The sequence below is a fragment of the Anas platyrhynchos genome, chromosome 25 (assembly GCF_047663525.1).
Source record: "Anas platyrhynchos isolate ZD024472 breed Pekin duck chromosome 25, IASCAAS_PekinDuck_T2T, whole genome shotgun sequence".
NCBI lineage: Eukaryota > Metazoa > Chordata > Aves > Anseriformes > Anatidae > Anas > Anas platyrhynchos.
This window is the reverse complement of record NC_092611.1, coordinates 7,099,195-7,117,687: the sequence shown is the minus strand read 5'-3', so window position 1 is coordinate 7,117,687 and position 18,493 is coordinate 7,099,195. Positions and strand designations below refer to the sequence as shown.

Sequence of the window (18,493 nt, the reverse complement as noted above, 5' to 3'; positions counted from 1 at the left end):
ATCCACCGCCACCCCCTTCCCTTAGGAAAGCAAAGTGACAGCCCAGCTCTCTCGCCATCCTGGAGCACGTTAGGCTGCTTGGACATAGCTCATGCTTGAGCATAATCCTCACTGACACGTGGCCTCCAGCCACCGAGCCACGGCCCCCCTCCTCCTGCCTCTGCAGGCATCCCGTGCATACTCCCGGGGCCCGGCACTTGGCAGCCTGACCTACTTCTGCCCAGCTTGATGAAAAAGAGGGTAGGAGACAGCAGAGCTGCTCGGCACTGCCTTATCCACAGGTACGTACCACAGACTTGGTGGCAAACAGGTATTTGTCCCTGAGCTGGAAGTCTTCAGCATCTTCCAGGATCACCTCTTCGTTTTCTCGGGTTTGGAAGAAATCCGTGCTGCGAATGACAGTCGAAGCCCCAGAAGGCTCGTGCCGCTCGATGTACACCGTGTTTGGCTTGTCGTAGGGCTCGACGCCCCTGGAATTAAAAACAAAAAGTGAGGTTTTATCATTCCTGCGCTCCCAAAGGCACCGAGGAGCCACAGCCCTTCCCAGAGAAGCGTTCAGCAAGCAAAGTGTGGGGGGAGCTGGAGCACCCCCAAGGTGCAGAGCCCGGGGAGCTCAGGGAGGAGAAGGCTCTGCAGTGCCCACAGGAGCTCTGTGAAAGGGAGAGGGACCGGGCATGGCTCAGGGAATGCAAGGGCAATGTTTGCCCAGGTGTGTTTGCCTCCTGAAGTTACCGCGGCGCTCTGTGTTTCCTATTTTCCTCATTAAGCTCTAGGCCAGGAACGATGGGTTCGGAGCCCTCGCCAGCCCTGTTTGTCAAGTGCTGTCCCTTCTGATGTGCCCCCGAGGAGATGAGATGGAAATCTAGATTAAATGGCAAGTTTGCATACTGCGAGGCGTGTGGTGAAACTACGGAGATGGGGATCAGGATCGGGAGGGCTCGGTGCTGCCCTGCTGGAGGGAGCTGCGGTGGCCAGGGAAGAAGAAAGTCGGTGCCCGGGCTGCCGCTGGGTGCTGGGACAGGGTTGGATGCTCCTTGGCACCCCCAAAAAAGTGGGGAGATTGCAGGAGCTGGGTGGAACACAAAGCCATGACACGTACCAAGAAAAGGACTTGACGTGTTCCTGAATCATGATCCAGGTCTGGCCAAAATCATCCGATTTCCAGAGCTGCAATGACAAAGGTGAGAGATGCCAGGGGGACACGGACCCTGCAGCAACCCACAAGAGGGAATCCCTCCCACCAGGAGGATTTCCCCCTGCCTGCCGAGCCGCTTGGTTTTCCAGTAACTCCGAATTAAAAATAACTTCTTTTTTTTTTTTTTTGTAACGGGTAAATATCCGGGTAGAGCCGCCACCCTCTCGGGGCCGGTTGCAGCACGGAGCCCAGCAGCGCGCTGTCACTGCCCATCTGCGGCTGCAAAGAAGGCAAAGTTCACGAGCAGAGAGAGCAGAGATAGCATCTCGCATTGCGCCAGCAAGAGCAGCAGCAGCGATAAACACGCCCGCCCGCAGGCACATCAGCCCCTCTGCAGCTCCCAGCCTCCACAGGGCCCTCGTCCCTGAAAGCTGCCTGATTTTTTTTTTTATTTTCTAAGCACCGTGGTGGCTCCCGAGCTGGGATTTTTGCATTTTATTTTTTGCTTCCAGCCCCAGCAGCCTGCCCGGGACAGGTTCTGCTCGCAGCCAGCTCCATCCCATCAGGGTGCTCAGAGGGACCGTGCACGCATCCTGCTCATCACTCCCCGCTCATGTTTTAGGGGATGCTTGCTCAGCCTCCAAATTTCACACATGCCACGTGTGTGTGCGTATCTGAAGGTGATGTCATTATTTACAAACTGTACCCTGTGTCTTCAGGGAAAATAAAAAAATAAAAAGGGGTTGTTTTCGAGAAGCAATTTGTTATGCAAGATCCAAAGCCAAACCACATTTTATGCCCACGTTTAATGCTGCAGGGGCCGTTCCTGGCCGAGCTGTGGGTTAGGACTGCAGCAGTCGGGGAAATGGGGCCAAGGGGTCAGGGTGAAGCCAGGGTAGAAGCTCTCACCTGCTTGTTGGGATGGGACCTGTCGAAGCCCAAGACGAGGTTAGGGTTCCTGCTGTGCAGGAGGAGGTCTGCTGCCCTGAAGGGGATCGAGAAGCCCTGGATGCTCTTGCAGAAGTCAGTGGTGAGCCAGAGGTAGGGGACGAAGGCATCCACAAAGATATACTGGGGGCAGGAAGGAAGGAGAAAAACAGGCAGTCAGCCTCCTGGAGATCAGAGCAGGGCACAAGCTACCAGGGAGAGGGAGACAGATCCTGGGGGAGCATTTGGGTGGCTGAACTGTGGACCTTGGCCCAGTTGCCCTCTCCTTTGGAGAGGGGAATATCCATGGGGATGGCGAGTGGCAGCTCAGCTGCTGCAGGGCAAGGACATCCCACCTCACTTTATGAGAGCTTCAGCTGGGATAAAGATGCCCTCATCCCTCCCTCTCCAAGGGCTCGTCCCTCCTCACCCGCTGGTTGTCGGCCGGGCTGTGGTAGAACTGGGAGATGGCCACGGCGCTGCTGTTCCCGTCCCCGAAGCTGAACCGCTCCGAAATCTTTTTAAAGCTCTTCCCGTAGTCGTAGGAGACGTAGACCTGGAGGAACACGCTGGGTTACAGCGGGCAGAGGCCACACGGTGCCAAGGCAGAGGTGAAGCAAGAAGGAACCCGCAGCTGCTCCGTGCCGGAGCCGGGCAGCATCACCATGGGGTACAGCACTCTGCGTGCTGCTGGGGGGTCTGCTGTGCCAGAATTGACCCCAAAATAGTGTGGGGTCATCGTCACACTATGCTTATCTCCCAGGGCAAACCTGGGGGCCTCTCCAGCATCTCTGCACGGAGCAGGAGGCTGTGAACGCTCGCCCGGTGCCGCGGGAAGGGCAGGCTGCGGTACTTACGTCGCTGTTTTTGGGACCCAGCAAAGACAGGCTGTCTCTAGCCAAGGCCACGATCACGTTGCTCTTCTCTCCTGCCCAGTGAACGACCATCTGGTTGTGGGAGTCGTTGAGGCTGACCTGCAGCGCGGAGGAGAAGGGCACCGCCGTCAGCCTGGGCTGCGGGGGAGGCTGCCGGCACCGGCTCAGCCCGGGAAACGCACGGGGTTTGGGGAAACTCCTCCAAACTGGGGCTTGGGGAAGCTCATTCGAACCGTGAGATGAAAACCCCGAAGGCAATAAGCTTGGGGGCTTCATGCCCAGCTCCTTGGAGCTGGGAATGCGTTTATTGTGAGTACCAGCCAGGTGCTCAGCACTCGCTGCAAGCTACCACAGGGTTAAAGCACCGAGAAGACTTCCCCGGGGAGGAGGCGGTAAAGGAGCATCTGTTATGAACATGCTGGCGAAACCTATGTGTCTGAAGGGGTTCGTTTTCCTCATATTTTTCCTCGGTGAAAGAGGATTTGGGGGATGACAAGAACAAAAATGACCCCCAGGTTGTGCTGGGGCAGGGAAGGGTCCCTCCGGGGATGCCATCGCAGCCCCACTCCAGCAGGAGCTGAAGGTGCAGGAGCTCTGCACAACCCCGCTGTCTGTAGGCAAGCTGCAGAAATACGGGGCTAAGCCCTTCTTAGGGCTGATGCCCTGCAGCTCCTGCTCCCCCCCCCCCAGCGACCAGAAAATAAATGCTTGGGAAAAACGAGGGTTTTATTCTGCCAGGGGGGGAGGCGAGTGGAACAGAAGTCTCCAAATCCCTCTTATATAATGGGTTCGTGCAAAGGGGGAGAAATAATAATAAAAACAAATTAAAACCATGCAGGGGGGGCAGTGAGAAGCACCCCAGGGTCTGTGCCCAGCTCAGCTCGGCACAGTCCCGGTCTCCCCTTTTTCCCTGTTAAAAGCAAAACATCACATCTAATTTTTTTTTATTTTTTTTTAGGTATATTTTGGTTATTCTAGTTATTTTGTTCAGATTCCCAGTTGTGATTCCCAGCGGTGGCTTCAGATTTATTGCTGTCGGAGTTTGGGGAGAGGGGGGCTGTGGGTGCAGGGTCCCTGCAGGGGTCCAGTGCCTGCTCCTGAAGGCAAGGCAGTGCCAAGGGGTGCCTGGCCTCCCCCAGGCACATTTTCTCCAGGAAGGGTTTGTCACCGCCTCCACGGCATGTTCAGTAGCACTTTGCACATTTTTCTGCCAGAAATCTGATGCCAGAACCGTTCCCCCCCAAAAAAAAATATATAAATATTCCAGATCAGGAGGCTCCCACCTGTGCCTGGCTTTAAACTCACGAGGAACATCTAAAGCTTTTTCCCCCATGAGCCAAAAAGGGGACCTGTCACTGGGGAAGGGAAACTGGGGACGTTTGGGCACACCCCAGGGCTGGGACAGGGCTCTGGGCTGCCCGAGGAGCAGCTGAACCTCGTTAGTGTTCAGGACCTGGGGCAGCCTAATTAGGGCTGAGCCCTTATATAAAGGCTGAGCTGATGTTAGCTGAGGTTTGCCTGCCTGGGAGGAAGGAGGAAGTGGTGCTGAAGGTTTGTGCTCAGCAGAAAGCTCTGGGCAGCTGCAAGCTGCTGACCTGGGCTTTACCAAAGAGCCTGAAGGCACCAGGAGGCTGCCCTGTGCTGTAAGTCCCCCATTAATTGAAATTTTGGTGATCCCAAGTGCTGTGGGGATGTGGCACTCAGGGCAGTGATAACCAGGACTCCCCATCCTTGCTCTCTGGGTAGCCTCGTGCCCCAAGCTAACAGCTCCTGGTGCCTGGTTGACCGGGATGTGTCCTGTGAAATAGAATAAAATCTTTTATCCCTGCCCTGAGCAACCTGTCCCCACTTGCAGGGGTGACACTCACTCAGCAGACCCCAATGTCACCGTCCCTGGCTCCCCTGGTGCAGGAACCTTCCCCAGGAGCTGCTCGGACCTAAAAGGAGGCAATGGCCGGTGCCTAATGGAAGCAGCATTTAGCGTAATTTCCTCTTAACGGGGCTGTGTTTTGGTCTCTGCCAAGTGATTAAGTGTATATGAAATATGCATGAAATTCTAATTTGTCCTCCCAGTACGTGAGGTGCCAGATGAAGTCCAGGAGGGGAGAACTGGAGCCAAAGCACAGAGGAGGCTGCTTGGTTTTCCTCCTGTTAGCAGCATCCCCCAACACGTGGAAGCTGGGAAGGGACAAGAGGGCATCCCCTGGAGCTGATGTCTGGCCAAGCAGGTGGGAGCTTCCTTGGGGTGTGAAGGGCAGAGCCTGACCCCAAGCTCAGGTGCTCTGTGCTGGGCGGGGTGGCACTGCCATGGGATGCGTGACAACAGCACGGACACCTCGTGTGAGCTATTAGGCAGGAGCTGCTCAGGCCTGGCTGCTGTCACACCTCAGCACGTGCTTTTCATGAAGAAGTGACGTGGTGCGAGCCCTCGGTGCTGGAAAAATGGGGCTGCACAAGGCAAAAAAAAAAAAAAAAAAAAAAAAGCCTCCTAGGGTTATGGGTTTTTTTTTCCTCCGTCCTTGTTACGTAACGAAAATGAGATGCTTAAAAACAAATGCGGTTCCTAGAAAATTTCTGAATAATTAATAGGCTATTACCAGGGCTTGATAAGCGAGCCCGTTGGAGAGCCACGGGCCTCTGCGGTTTTGAGCTGCTGCCGAAACTTTCAAGGTTTCTTGGCAGGAGGGGGGACACGAGCCCTGCAGGCATGGTGTGGGTGCTTTGCTGGTTCGGCTGAAACCTTTGTGCAACCCCCAGCAAGCTGTGGCCATGAGCTGTGAGCCACTGCTTGCTTAGGGTGCTCAGAGAGCAATGCCAAAGGATGCAGAAAAGGCCCTGGCTAAATATTTTGCTCCTGTTAGCCGGAGAATGGGGACACAGCAAGCGGGATCAGAAGCAAAGCTGCTGCTCAGGTCGCTCAGGGCTTTGGAAGTGTAGGATCTGCACCTCTTGCCCCATGGCTTGCTGGAAGCTGCAGTGGGCTGGTGCTAGCCCGTCCCTCCCCGTGCCCCCAGCGAGGTTTGTGCCATGGTCTGGCACCACGGGGAGCCACGAGGCAGCACCCACCCCGTGTGCCTGCTGCATCCACGGCACGCTGAGCTCCTCGTGTGCTCCCCCTGAAGCTCCGTTACCGTTCCTTCTGCTCGGCTCCCGAGCATCTGCTTCGATCCCTGCCACGGTATTTTAAAATACCTTCTGTGCCTGCCGCGGCGCTGCTTGTGGCTTGGACTGCAAATGCCAGGGCCTGAAATCATTGATATGAAACACGGGTGACTCATTTCAGAGAGTGCCAGGCCCATCTTAATTCTGCTAATACCGAAATCATCTGCTTGCAGAGCTGTTTTCTCTCTGCTACCACCAACAGAGCTCTCCTTTTGCTGCTGTGCCTAAAAGAAAGGCAAAGGGGGAATGGAGGGGGGAAAATTGGGGTTGGGAAGGAAGGGGCAGGGGGCCTGGGGACCAGTGCCAGGATGTGTTGTCCTGGATGCCACCAGAAGGTCCCCGTCTGATCCGGGAAGGTCTCCGCAGGGCCAGCAATCTAGGTCAAAATTAAGTACGGTTCAAATCCGATGTAGTGCAATTGATTTCTCCGCTCACATAGCTGGGTGGCTTTACCCTGCGAAGCACTTTTCTGTGTCTTTGGAAAGAAGAACGGCTCTTTGGCACTTTGCAGGTCGTCAGGGGCTAGGTGGGCTCACATTTGGGGATGTGCTAATGGCCTCAGAAGAAAAAAAATCTCTCGCTCTCTGTGCTCGGGGGCCACTTTGGCTGCGTGTTGGCACGGGGAGGCACTGAGGGGCTCCAGATACCTCGATGCAGCTCTGCCCACTGGCACCACAGGTCCCTCCAGTCAGGGAGGAGGCTGCCCTCCAGGGAAAACTGTTATTCTGGGTGATCTGTAAGAGCACTGTGTGTCGGAGGGATGCGCGCTACCAGCTGAGGGCGTCCTTTGGGGTCCCCATGGCTGTGGAGAGGGGCAGGGGGTGCCAGGGGCTTGCAGGAGCATGGGGAGAGGCACGGGGCCTGGTGGAGCAGCTGTGGTTAGGTGAGATGTCTCATGTCCCAGCGTGGCTTCCAGCAAAGATTTCTTGCTAGCTGCTTGCTTCTGGTGAGGGAGGGCTGATAAACCCCATCGAGACAGGAATGGGCGCTCTGCAGCTCAGCGCTAGAGGTGTGTTTGTGCTGGAGCTGCAGGGGAAATGCTGTCCCTAGCCCTGATCCTCTCCTTTGCCTCCCAGGACTAGCAGATGGGGTTAATTAACATCACCATCATCATCATCTGCTGCTGCTGAGACCCCGGCATGCTTGGAGCCAGCACCCAGGTAGGCAGCTGGTGCTGCAGCTTCTTTTGCCTCTTGTTCTTGCACTGCACAAAGTTGTGGCTTTGGAGTAAGAAAAGCTGGAGAAAAGCCTGGAAGGTCCCAGGGGTTTGGGCCTGAGGGTGCTGAGCTGCTGGAAAGCTTTTTGCTTGTAGCCGTGTGTGCAGCCTGGGTGAGGAGGAGACTGCTGCTGGTGAGCTGAGGGAATCCACATAACGAATTGTGTTTCTGTCTTTCTTGGCGTTTAGGGCAAGAGGTGTCCGAGCCTGTTCCTGAAGGTGCTGAGCAAGCTGCGTCTGGCTCCTGAGCAGCAGCGAGGGCTTTGGACTGCCTTCCCCACCTTGTTTCTGGCTGTTGCGGTGTGTCCCTCTTGCTCTGGTCCCCTGGCCATGTCACCTGCAGCGGTGACAGGCAGCACCAGCCTCACGCCACGCTGCCCTTCACCTCCACACGAGGCTGCTTCGGGGCTGGGGCAGAGCAGGGAGCTTCGGGGCAGGAGCCAAGGTGCAGCATATGGCTGAGCGACCTGCCAAGCGCACGGGAGCAGGATGCGCCCCAGATAAGGGTCCCCTGCTGTGCCGGTGGCTCGCTCCAAGCACTGTCCCCTTGCTGGTGTCCCTCCTTTACAGGCTGCTTGTCTGATTTTCCTCTGGCATTAGAGGAGCACCAGAGACACGGGAGAGATGGGGTTCGTGTGGTGCTTGTGATGAAGCAGGAGCATCGTTGTACGAGGCTTTTTTTTTTCTTCTGTGTTTGTTTCTTCTGCAGTTACCTTCCTCCTTTCTTTTCTAAAGCAGACCATGATTTAAGGCACTGCAAGGCCTGGGAGAGGGGCTGCATCCCAAACCACTCAAAAGTGGTTTTTTGGGCTAATAAGCTCAGTGATGTCCGGTATCAAAGCTTTAACATTTTCACGTCCTACCCCAAAGCAGCAAAAGGGCAAATTTTGGTATTCAACCTGCGCATGATACCGCTGGTGAGAGCAACTCAATTCTCCAGGCAAATCCCTTCTGAAAGCTTAAAGCAACAGGAAATCACCCAACGGAGGCTAACTTTGATGTGCAACTCCCACTGCTTCCCCTCTGTCCTGTTCTGGATGTCACTGGGCTTACCACAGCCTCCCAAATTCGCTGTATGTCTCAAGGCTGCTCATGCCCGAGACATGCAGGAGGGCTGGATGGCAGGTGGGGGAGGCTGGGGGCAAAAAGCCTCTTACTGAAGATGAGAGGCAAATTATAATGTTTTTCTTTCTGAAATAGGGTCGCAACATTTTTATTTATTTATATATTTTTAAAGCAGCCAAATGTTGAGGCAAGAGGAGGCGAAGCAGGTTTTCAAGGAGGGGTAGGAATTGCTCAAGGTGGGGGTAGGAGTTGCTTTCCTGGCCTGAAAATCAGGGAGCAGGGCTTTAGGAGCAGCGCAGGCACTGTCCGTGCCCCTCTGGAGCCTGGCCTGCCCCCTGGCTGGCTCTTGCCTATTCTAGAAGTAGGAAGAAGGGGAAATTATAGGGTCTGGGGAAGGTTAAGTGCTAGCTAAGGAGGCAAACAGATGTGGCTGAGGATAGAGAGCCTCACCTGCAGCGTGCCTCATCTGTGCACCCCAGGGCAGTCTTTTGGGGCTGTGGTGGGACACGGGCAGCGTAAGCAAGGAGGGTCAAATGAGGCAACATCATTTAGTCTGACGTATGGAGATTAAAAACAACAAGAAAGAGGATGGGCTGTTTCAGCCCGAAGCCTCCCGCGGCAGGCAGCCTGGGTGTAATTCCTTCACATCCCTCAAGTGATGGAAAAAGGGGGAGGGGGGGCTGTGGTCCCAGTTGCAAAACTTGCCAAGGAGCTGAGCCCTGAGCAGGGGCGCTTCCAGCAGCAGCAATTCCCGTGCTGTGCTGAGGAGCAGCTCCTCTCCCCCTCTTTTAGAAAAGCCACGGGGAACGGCTCAGAAACACCAAATCCTTACAGAGAAGGGCATGGCGCATCACACAGCAAGGTTTTCTATCAAAGGTCACCCCTTCCACCTGGGTTCTGCATGTTAGGATGTTTAACACGGGCGCGTTTAGGTGATGCCACCCACCCCAGGGCCTCGCTGTCCCATCTGTGCGCTAGCCAAGGGGCTACCTGGCGGTGTCACCGCTGCGTGCCCTTGGCCACCAGCATCTCCTGCTGCTCATTTGGGTGGGATGGAGCCCGTGAGCATGCACCGCGACCTGAGCAGGGCAAGGTGGCTGAGAACAACAGGAGAGGTGGAAATCGGTGGCAACAGCGCCCAGCATCTCGCTGCCGGCCTCTCTCAGCGGGGCAGCCCCCGTGCACAGAGATGATTTTGCGTGGGGATGCTTTGCCTGTAAGCGTGTCCCAGCCCCTTCCCATGGGGAGGGGGGGTTGAGCTGGGGAGGGGGGTGGTCGTGGTCCCCATGGGGGGGTGCCCACCGCTCCAGGGGGATCCCTGGAGCACGGGGAAAAAATCACGCGGGGAGGAAGGTGGAGGTGAGGGGGGGGAGCCTTGTGTCCCCAGGCCTGGGGACATGCGTGGGGGGGGCACAGAGGGACGGGGACACCGGCAGAGGGGGGAGCGCAGGGGGTGATGTAACGCGGCGCTCCGCCGCTTGGTTCATTGAATCGCTTTTTTTTTTTTTTTTTAATATATTTTTTCAAGGGGGGGGGTGGGGGTCTCCGGGTGGGGTTGGGGGTGTCGGGGAGGGGCTGGGGGGCAGCAGGGCTCACCTGTCCGTACACCTGGATGGGCTCCGGCGGGCGCTGCTGCGCTGCGCGGCGGCTCCGCGGGGCTTCGGCGGCGGCGGGCGGCGGGGCGCGGAGCAGCGCCGCGGGTCCCCCCCGGTTCCCCCGGTTCCCTCGGCTTCCCGGCGTCGTGAAGAGCAACAGCAGAGGCAGGAGGAGCCCCCAGGCCCGGCGAGCCCCGGCTTTGCTCGCCGTCGCCATCTTCGTGCCGCCGGGGCCGTGCGGAGCCGTGCGGAGCCGGGAGGAGCGGAGCGCCGCGCCGCCGCCCGGAGAGAATGTGCAACGGGCAGCCCCGGCTCCGCATCCCCGCCCCCGGAGCGCTGCCCCCCTCGGGGATGCTCGGGGCTCCGGGGGTCGGCCCAGGGGGTTTCAGGCCGGGGATGCTCGAAAAAGAGCGGTGAAAATGGGTTTAAATAGCTAGGTGGTAAGGGGTGCGCGGAGAGGGGGGAGAGGTGGGGAATAATAAGGGGGTAGAAAGAGGTGAGGGTAAATCAGTAAAAGGGTGGAAAGTGGTGAGGAGAACTGGGCAGAAAGCAGCAAGAGAAAAGGAATGGTCAGAAAGCAGGGGTCAAAAAGTGGAGAGAAAAAATAAGGGGGCAGAAAGCAGAGAGAGAAAATAAGGGGTCAGGAAGCAGTGAGAAAAAATAATGGGTTAAAAAACAGAGAAAAAATAATGGGTCAAAAAAAAAAAAAAAACAAACAGAAAAAATGAGAGGTCAGAAAGCTGCAAGAATAAATAAGCAGTCAGAAAGAGGTGGTAAAAATTAAGTGGTCAGAAAGCGGTGAGAAAAAAGTGGTCAGAAAGCAGCAAGAGATTATAAGCAGTCAGAAATGCACACTGAAAAATAATAATAAGAACTCCATAAGAATAAGCAATCAAGAGCCGAGCAATCAAAACGCACAGTCAAAACCCCAGTCAAAAACATACAATCACAACCACAACCAAGAACCAGCAATAAATAAATAAACACATGTATGTGTAAAGAAAGGGCTGCAGTGTTTTCTCTCTGGGGGTGCATGAGGTTTCCCTACCACCCCAAAAAAAAACGAGGTGCACATTTCCTCTGCCCACCCCTAGCAGGATGTGGTCCCGGGGCTGTGGGCAGTGCCGCTTGCATCTGGGCTGTGGTTTACTGGGAGCTGGGCCCAGGCTGTCACTGGTGCCACCTGTAGGGAGGGTTAACAGAAGATTTATGAAGGCCGTGCAGCGTGTGTGTGTGTTGTGGAGGTTACCTCGTTTGCCAGCCGAAGAGCTTTGTGTCTAACCTATCTCCAGCCCCATCCTTGTGCTGGGGGCTTTTTGGGGTAAGCAGTTTTGTAGGGAACCCGTTGGCCCTGGCACGAGGAGAAGGGGCCAGCAGGGCGCACGGTGGCATAGGTGCAGGTCCTGGGTGCAGAGGGGGAGCCACAGCCCTGGGTCCCCTCCTCATCCCCAGCCCCTCAGCACCCCAGCAGGAGGTTTCCAGCTGCTGGAGAAGCTCCTTCTGTGCAGGGCCAAGCCAGCTGGCTGTGCGCTCCCCCATAAAATACTCGGCACAGGTGATGTGCCTGCATGGCCCTCGTAGCTCATCCCTGTGGCAGAGATGATGTACAGCTACACGGGGATGGTGCAGAGCTGCTGCCCGTGGCAGCAACCCAGATTTATTGGTGCAGGAGAAGGATTTGGCTCTTGGGAGAGGGGATTTCACTCGAGGTGCCCGCAAGCTGCAAGGAGAAATTCTGGAGCATCCTTTCCAGAGAGCATCCCACTCGTCCTTGCCAAGGGCTCGTGTGGTCGTATTGATGGGCAATGTTGTGCTGGATGGGTTTTTAGGTGCAGGGCACCTAAACCCCATTCCTAACGCCATGAGAAAACCCTCAAAGCCCATGGCTGTGGACTGGCCGTGCGGGGAGGACTGCTCATCAGTCCCTCGACCAGCCCCCAGGCAATCTGGGACCCCCACATCTCGCTGGCTTTAATAGCAGCAGTGCTGCCCGGAGCTTTCCCTGAGGAACCTTTCACCTAGAAACCTAGTTAATGTGTTTCAATTACGGAGTCGATACAATTAGAAGCCCTCCTAATAAAGCTTTTAGCTATCTTGACTCCGTGTAATGTGCCTCCGGAGGATCACAGGTCACCGGGGTAAGGGCAGAGACTGCGGGAGATTCTGGTTTTGAACAAACCCATAAAATGGGTTTCTGGCTGGAGAGGACGTGGTGGCCAGGGGAGAAAAATCCCAAAAAGCTGTGGGATCCCATCCCGAAACAGCTGCCCTGAACTCCCAGACAAAGAAGCAGCTGAACATGATAAAATAATGAATAAATAATAATTAATAAATAAACAGGAACAGGTAGGAAATGAGGAACTGGCTTGGTCACAGTTTCCAAAGCAAGGAATCGGGTGTGCATTGGGCTCCCCCTCGTCCTCCCGGCCCCAGTGTCGTGTAGGACCCCTCGAGGGGGCTGAGCGCTGGTAACTGGGAACAGATGAATGGCTCTTTCTTTGCAGCAGGGAATATAGGGTTCTCCTCTGCCAAGGTAAGGTTTTGAAATAATAACAATCATAATGATCCGTCCCCTGCTGTCGAGGGGAGGGGGAGCAGCAGAGCTGATTTTAAGGGACATCTGGAGTTCATCAGCAGCAGGGGCTGGGATCTCCGAGTGGAGGTAAGGAGCCCCTGCCTCCTGCTTCCTCCCCGTTATTTAAGGGATGCCTTGCGTGTTGCTGGACTCGAGAGCAGACCCCAAGCGAGCTGTCCTGCCTCACAGAGCGATCCCATCCCTAAACACTGGCCAGAACCCCAAGGAGCCGTGCTGTAAAGCTTGGGCTGAGCCTGGTGCTGTGGGGACTGTGAAAAGTGCCCATCCTTTGGGAAATCCTGCAAGGTACAGACCCGAGCAGTCAGTTCTGTGTCTATTTCCTAGGCCACCTAGCTTTTAGCTGAACAATTTGCTGTTGTGCCGGGGAGCCAGACTTCTCAATGGGGCACCGACGGAGCCCTGCGGGTCGCTAATCCTTTCCACTCCCCTCGCTGCGCTCTCACGCCAAGAATCCCTGGCTGGAAACCCAGAGGAAAAAATCATTTCCTACAGCCTTCAGGCCTGGCTGTGGGGAGAGCTCCAGCTCAGGGCTGTGTTACCCTGCAGGCTAATGGGTTGTAGTGGCTTTGCATGCTGCCCCAGGGCTCTCCCCAAAGGGGCTGGGAGCTGGGCAGGGGGACGAGGGGACGTGGTGCCTGTTGTGGGGCTGTTTTGCAGGGAATAGGTATGGCAGTAACCCTCGTGGTGACCGTAACAGCATCGTGGCAGTGCTTTGAGCTCTCCCCGTGGTTTTGCAGGTGGCACCAATCACAGGCTCAGCTGGAGGAAAATGTGGGTGCTCTATGCCATAGTCCCCTCTTTTATTTTATTTTTTATTTTATTTTATTTTATTTTATTTTATTTTATTTTATTTTATTTTATTTTATTTTATTTTATTTTATTTTTTGTTTTTTTTTTTTTTTACTTTATTTTATTATTTATTTATATTTATTATTTTATTTATATTTATTTATTATTTTTATTATATTATTTACTGGCTAGGAGATCTCAGCCCCAAGAAGCAGCCCAGGAGGCATTACTCAGCCCATGGAGTGGCAGCAGGTGGGAAAATCTGAGGTCCTTTAACCAGCTGGGACTCGGTGTCTGGGGCCAAGGCTGCTGGGTGTGAGCCCCGAGGGATGCAAGGGGGGGTTAGTATGGCTCAGGCCACCGATTTATCATCAGCAGCTTGCTTTGCAAGAACACCCACCCACGCCTGGTGGGGCCAGAGGGTGGCAAATCCCCAGGGGTGCCACGTGCTAGGGCAGGGAGACGGGTGCCAGGCTTTTCCTGAGGGAGGAGGCCCCCCCCCCCCCAGCTTTCGTGCCCAGCCCCGTGCTGTTGTCCCTGTGTTCAATCCAGGCTTTGCCTTGACCCTTGGTGCTTGTCTGGCCTCCAAGTTGTGCAGGGGCAGAGTTCGTGTGCACGTGGGGGGATTGAGAAAGCGCGGGGAGGGGAGCGCAGGGAGATGGGAGCGTGCTGTGGGGGCAGGGAAACACGTTGTTTGGGGAGCAGAGGGTCTGTGGTGCCCATCAGCGGGGTATTTGGTCCCAGAACGGGTGCAGGTGTCTGTCCATGTCCCTGCACACCAGAGCACCCCAAGAAGCCAAGTGCCATACGGTCACCCTGCGTGGCACCGACCCAGGCAGGTGCTCCCCGAAGGCACTGAGCCCTCTGATGGGGGAATGAGTAAAAAGGGTGACAGGCACCATGCTTGGGGCTGGCTCTAGGTCCTGGGAGCAGGCAAAAGCAGCTATGGGATGGGGTTGGGGTTATGACTGCAGCAGGGAGGCGATGGGGAGATCCGTGCACCCGCACAGGGCACGAGGCTGGTGCAGCTCCTGCTGCTCTTCGGGGTGCATCTGCTGGGACCACGGCCCCCCTGTGCCTTATGCAGGGGGCGATCGGTGTGGGGCACGGAGCGAGGTGCTACCGGGGAGAAATGGAATTGGGAACAGAGGCTGGAGATGTCACCAAAGTTGGCAAGTGGGATTTATTGACGGCCACCCTGACCCCAAGGCCAGGCGGCCGGGTTTCCAAGTAAGCCCGTCAGCTGTTAGGGGGGGACCTGCCACGAACCAGGGCTCCCTCCCACCGCCTGCTCCCCAGCCCCAGCCCTTCCTCCCGCGGTCCCTCGGGGAGCTCGAGGGGCCCACGGGGCTCAAAGTCTGTCCCTGCCCTACACGCCGGCCCTTTTGTAACGTGTCCCCGTGTCACAAAGCCACGGGGAAGCTGCGCCCCGTGCCGAGACATCCCCTCGCACCCGGAGCCTGCGGTGCCATCGAGTGGATCCACGGCAGCTGCAACAAGGTAGGGGTGGCTTTTTTTTTATGAAATAGAGGCACGTGGGTGAAACATCGGTGTCTGCGATGGGAGAACCAAGTGCCTGGTGTTATCAGCCTCTTGTCTCAATGCGATTTGATGCTGCAGCCTCCACGGCAGCTCATGAAATGGGATGGCCAGAGACCCCCCCCACAACGTTACCACCGTGCTCGTGGTGCTGTGGTGCTGTTACAACACCCACTGCAGGGACTCAGGTAGCTGAAGGTGGCGAAGGGGATGGTTTTAAGGGAGCTTTGCAGCACGGAGAGAGGCTGGGGAGCGCCGTCATGGGAGCAGGGCGGGCACCAGGCTTCCCAAAACCTGATGTTTGGGGGCACGGGGAGCAGGGAGGGCACATTTTGGCGCAGGGCAAGGACGTGGCAGGTGGTATCTGAAGGAGCCTGGATAGCAGCAGCAGCACGATAGCAGCAAGGTGTCTGTGTGCCAGGAGGAGGGGATGGGGAGGCCGACCCGTTTGCAGCGTTCGGGGGGAGCCATCTGCAGGCCTGGTGCCCGTCAGTGCTGAAAAATCAACCCACGTCAGGCGCTCTGGCGCAAGGTGAGGGCTCTGTACGGGGAAATTTAGTCCGATGGGGGTCGGGAGCAGCAGGACGAGGCCTGGCCCCTTTCCGTGGCGGCCGGCCTAGGCCAAAATCTAGTCGGTTTTGTCAACGGCGCCGTTGGGCTGCTCGGGGCCCTTCTCTCGCAGCCTGCGCAGGTAGTCGTGGGGGCCCTTGCCCTCGAACGAGGTGGGACTTTTGTAGGAGCCGCCGATCTTGTCCCAGAGGGTGAAGTACTGCCCGTAGTTGTAGTCGAAGTAGAGGTGGTGGTCGGTGTGGTGGGCCGAGCCGTTGATGACGTGCCGCAGCAGGCGGGGGACGCGGTAGTCGCCGTCGTGGATGGAGATGGTCCAGACGTTGACGAAGATGTAGAGGCCCAGGTAGGTGATCTTGTGCAGGGGGAAGAGGAAGGGGTAGACGTGGTAGGGCAAGCTCTGCATGAAGCCGTCCACGGGGTGGAAAGCGTGGCTGGCGAAGGGCGTCGCGATCTTCCACAGGTGGTGGGGCTTGTGGAAACGCTGCGGGGACAAAAAGCGTGGGGGGCCCCTTGTGGGGTGCTCCCTGAGACAGTCACGGGCCAGAATCCTTGGGGCTGGCTTTTGGGCCACCCGTCCCCATTTCCCTGGTGGCACAACTCAGCCCCGGCCCGGATGCCAGCCCGTTATAAGGAGGTCCCTACCTTATAGAACAGCTTGTGGTGGAGGCCTCGGTGTATCCAGTAGATGCCCATGTCGGTGAAGAAGAGGAAGGACAGCATGCTGAGGAAGACTCCTGACCAGCCTGGGGGGAAGGACACGTCAGTGGCAGCCCCCACGTGTGCACAGGGTCAGGGTCTGCCTCATGGAGCAGATGCAGGGCAAAGCTCACCAGTCTCTCCTTACCAGGGGAAACTGGGTTTACTGGGAGCTGAGAGAGCTGACAGGAGCGCTACCAAATGAGGGCAGGGCATGTGTGAAAGCGGCCGTCCCGTCCCCTTAGGCACCAGGGGTTTGGCCATCACCCTGCACGGGCTGGCAGGGTGCGGGGGCTCAGGCACACGGTGTCTACAGGTCCCGGGGTGAGGAATGGGGAAGCAGAGGCGTTTATGGAGGGAGCGATGGAGAGCACGGGAGCAGCTCACCGTAGGGGGAGTCCTCGATGTTGTCGTAGAGCTTGCTGTAGCCCCGCACCTCGGCGAAGAAGAGGGCGACGGTGGGGACGCTGATCCAGGGCAGGGAGCGCAGCGCGTAGGCGATCTCCCGACGCACCTGGTTCTGCGGGGTGGCAGTGCCAGGGATGGGTCAGGGCATGGGAGGAAGACGGGGAGCTTCGTGCCACCCTTCCTGCCCCATCGAGGCCACGGCCGGGCGGGGAGGGATGGTATTTAGGGTGGCATCTGGCATGGCTTGATATTTATCAGCGCCCTGCTAAGGGTATGGTGAGCAGGGTGCTGGTGCCCAGATTGGGGCCAGGAAGGGGGTTTGGACATGGGGGAGCCAGAGAACAGAGGCAGGGACAGCATCACGGGTCTGGGGGCTGTTGGACAGGCCAGACTGCGTGCAGAGCCATCGCCACGTCCTTTGGGTGCTGGGCATCAAGGAGCACATGTCACATCACCATGCGGCCACTCTGCCCTGTTTGGCCACTCGGACACTGGAACGAGCTGCCCAGCGAGGCGCTTGGGGTCCTGTGCCCATCGGTGTCCGAGAGGCATTTGGATAAAGCCCTTAATAAAATGCTGGAACTTTTGGTTAGCCTTGATGCAGTCGGGCAGTTGGGATGGGACCATCATTGTAGGTCCCTTCCAGCCGTCCTATCCCTGTCCCTATCCCTATCCCTATCCCTATCCCTATCCCTATCCCTATCCCTATCCCTATCCCTATCCCTATCCCTATCCCTATCCCATTCTGTTCTGTACTGGGTGGGCACGAGGGGCACCGTCTGCAGGACACCAGGGTCCCGCAGGGGACCCTGGAGGGGGCCGGCTGGGTTTTGGGAAGCCGGGAACCCACCTCTAGGAACATGGGGTGCTTCTGGAGCTCGTGGTCAAAGATGAAGTAGTAGCTGAGGGTGCCGAAGAGCAGGTAGAGGGTGAGCGCCCCGAGGTTGGTGATGACGAAGAGGCTGAGGAGCTGCCGGCAGGGCTCCTCCTCGGGCCAGCCGGCGGGGTACACGTAGGGGGTCAGGAGGTGGCGGTCGGCGGCCTCCAGCACCAGGTCCATGGTCGCTGCTGGGGGACGGGGATGGGGACATGCAGGGGGGCAGCGGCAGGGCGGGAGCTGCACCCTCAGGGGTCCCCCCAGATCCCCATGAATCCCCCCAGGGCCCCCCAGGTTAACCACAGGGCCAGATTCCTCCAGCTCCCCAGAGATGCCCCCTGGATCCCCATGGGTCCCCTCGGATCCTACCCGGGGTCCCCAGGGGTCTCCCCCATGGATCCCCCCAGATCCCCATGGGTCCCCCACAGCTCCCCCCTACAGATTACCCCGGACCCCCCCCCACATCCCCCACGGCCTGAATCCCCACGGTTCCACCCCGCTTCCCCCTGGCTCCCCATAAATCCCTCCAATTCCCCCATGACCCCCCTGATTCCCCCATGGACCCCCATGTAGCCCCCCGGACCCCCCCAAATCCCCCTGAATCCCCCCGGATCCCCCCAAAATCCCCCTGGACACCCCCGATTCCCCCTCCCCCGGCTCCTCCCGGTTTCCCCCCGGTCCCCCCGGCCCCGATCGCGTTGACCCTTTAGTGCCGAGCCCCCCCGTGCCCCCCATGCCCCCCGTATCCCCCCATATCCCCCCCGTGCCCCCCGCTACCTGCCGGCAGCCCCGAGCGCGGCGCGGGGCGGGGCGGGGCAGCGCCGCCCGGTAGCGCCACGTGACGTCACTCGCGCCACCACCGCCGGTGACGTCACGAGGGGGCGTGGCGCGGGAAAACGGCCCCGCCTGGCGGGCGCGGGAAAAACAGGGCGGGGGTGGCCGCGGGTCCCCGTGTCCCCATGTGTGTCCCCCGTGGGGTTTTTACCCCGTTTCGATTCGGGCTCGAATCAGCTGATTTTCTATAAACCCTTTTTTTTTTTTTT

The 18,493-nt window shown here is 57.5% G+C and overlaps 2 protein-coding genes and 1 long non-coding RNA gene across 15 annotated transcripts in view; 1 reads left to right on the top strand and 2 right to left on the bottom strand.

Annotated features, from left to right (window-relative positions):
* LOC110353382 (uncharacterized) overlaps window positions 1-9,599 on the top strand; it is a 328,386-nt gene extending 318,787 nt beyond the window's left edge. For all 11 annotated transcript variants that reach the window (XR_011804899.1, XR_011804903.1, XR_011804896.1 and 8 more), the window contains 2 exons: window positions 7,176-7,259; window positions 7,505-9,599. This is a non-coding gene — a long non-coding RNA (uncharacterized lncRNA). The remainder of the gene's footprint in view (window positions 1-7,175; window positions 7,260-7,504) is intronic.
* The window catches only part of SORL1 (sortilin related receptor 1), a 40,633-nt gene extending 30,334 nt beyond the window's left edge, over window positions 1-10,299 (bottom strand). The window contains exons 1-6 of one of the 2 annotated variants that reach the window (XM_038167690.2): window positions 9,977-10,299; window positions 2,920-3,036; window positions 2,493-2,618; window positions 2,045-2,206; window positions 1,100-1,167; window positions 290-470 (exon numbers count right to left, since the gene is read on the bottom strand). In XM_038167690.2, the coding sequence (XP_038023618.2) occupies window positions 290-470; window positions 1,100-1,167; window positions 2,045-2,206; window positions 2,493-2,618; window positions 2,920-3,036; window positions 9,977-10,192 (870 nt within the window). In that variant the 5' untranslated portion in view covers window positions 10,193-10,299. The remainder of the gene's footprint in view (window positions 1-289; window positions 471-1,099; window positions 1,168-2,044; window positions 2,207-2,492; window positions 2,619-2,919; window positions 3,037-9,976) is intronic. The other variant, XM_072027672.1, reaches the window with a different exon arrangement.
* Window positions 10,300-14,518: 4,219 nt separating this feature from the next.
* On the bottom strand, window positions 14,519-18,353 carry SC5D (sterol-C5-desaturase). Of its 2 annotated transcripts, none has more exons than XM_038167673.1 (5): window positions 18,228-18,353; window positions 17,424-17,641; window positions 16,553-16,685; window positions 16,112-16,212; window positions 14,519-15,950 (listed from the first exon to the last, which is right to left on the bottom strand). In XM_038167673.1, the coding sequence occupies exons 2-5, from the start codon at window positions 17,631-17,633 to the stop codon at window positions 15,528-15,530; spliced, it is 867 nt and encodes a 288-aa protein (XP_038023601.1). In that variant the 5' UTR covers window positions 17,634-17,641; window positions 18,228-18,353; the 3' UTR covers window positions 14,519-15,527. The 2 variants fall into 2 exon arrangements, with proteins under 2 accessions (XP_038023601.1, XP_038023602.1); XM_038167674.2 differs by having other exon boundaries at window positions 17,424-17,638; window positions 18,228-18,322.
* Window positions 18,354-18,493: the final 140 nt, after the last annotated feature.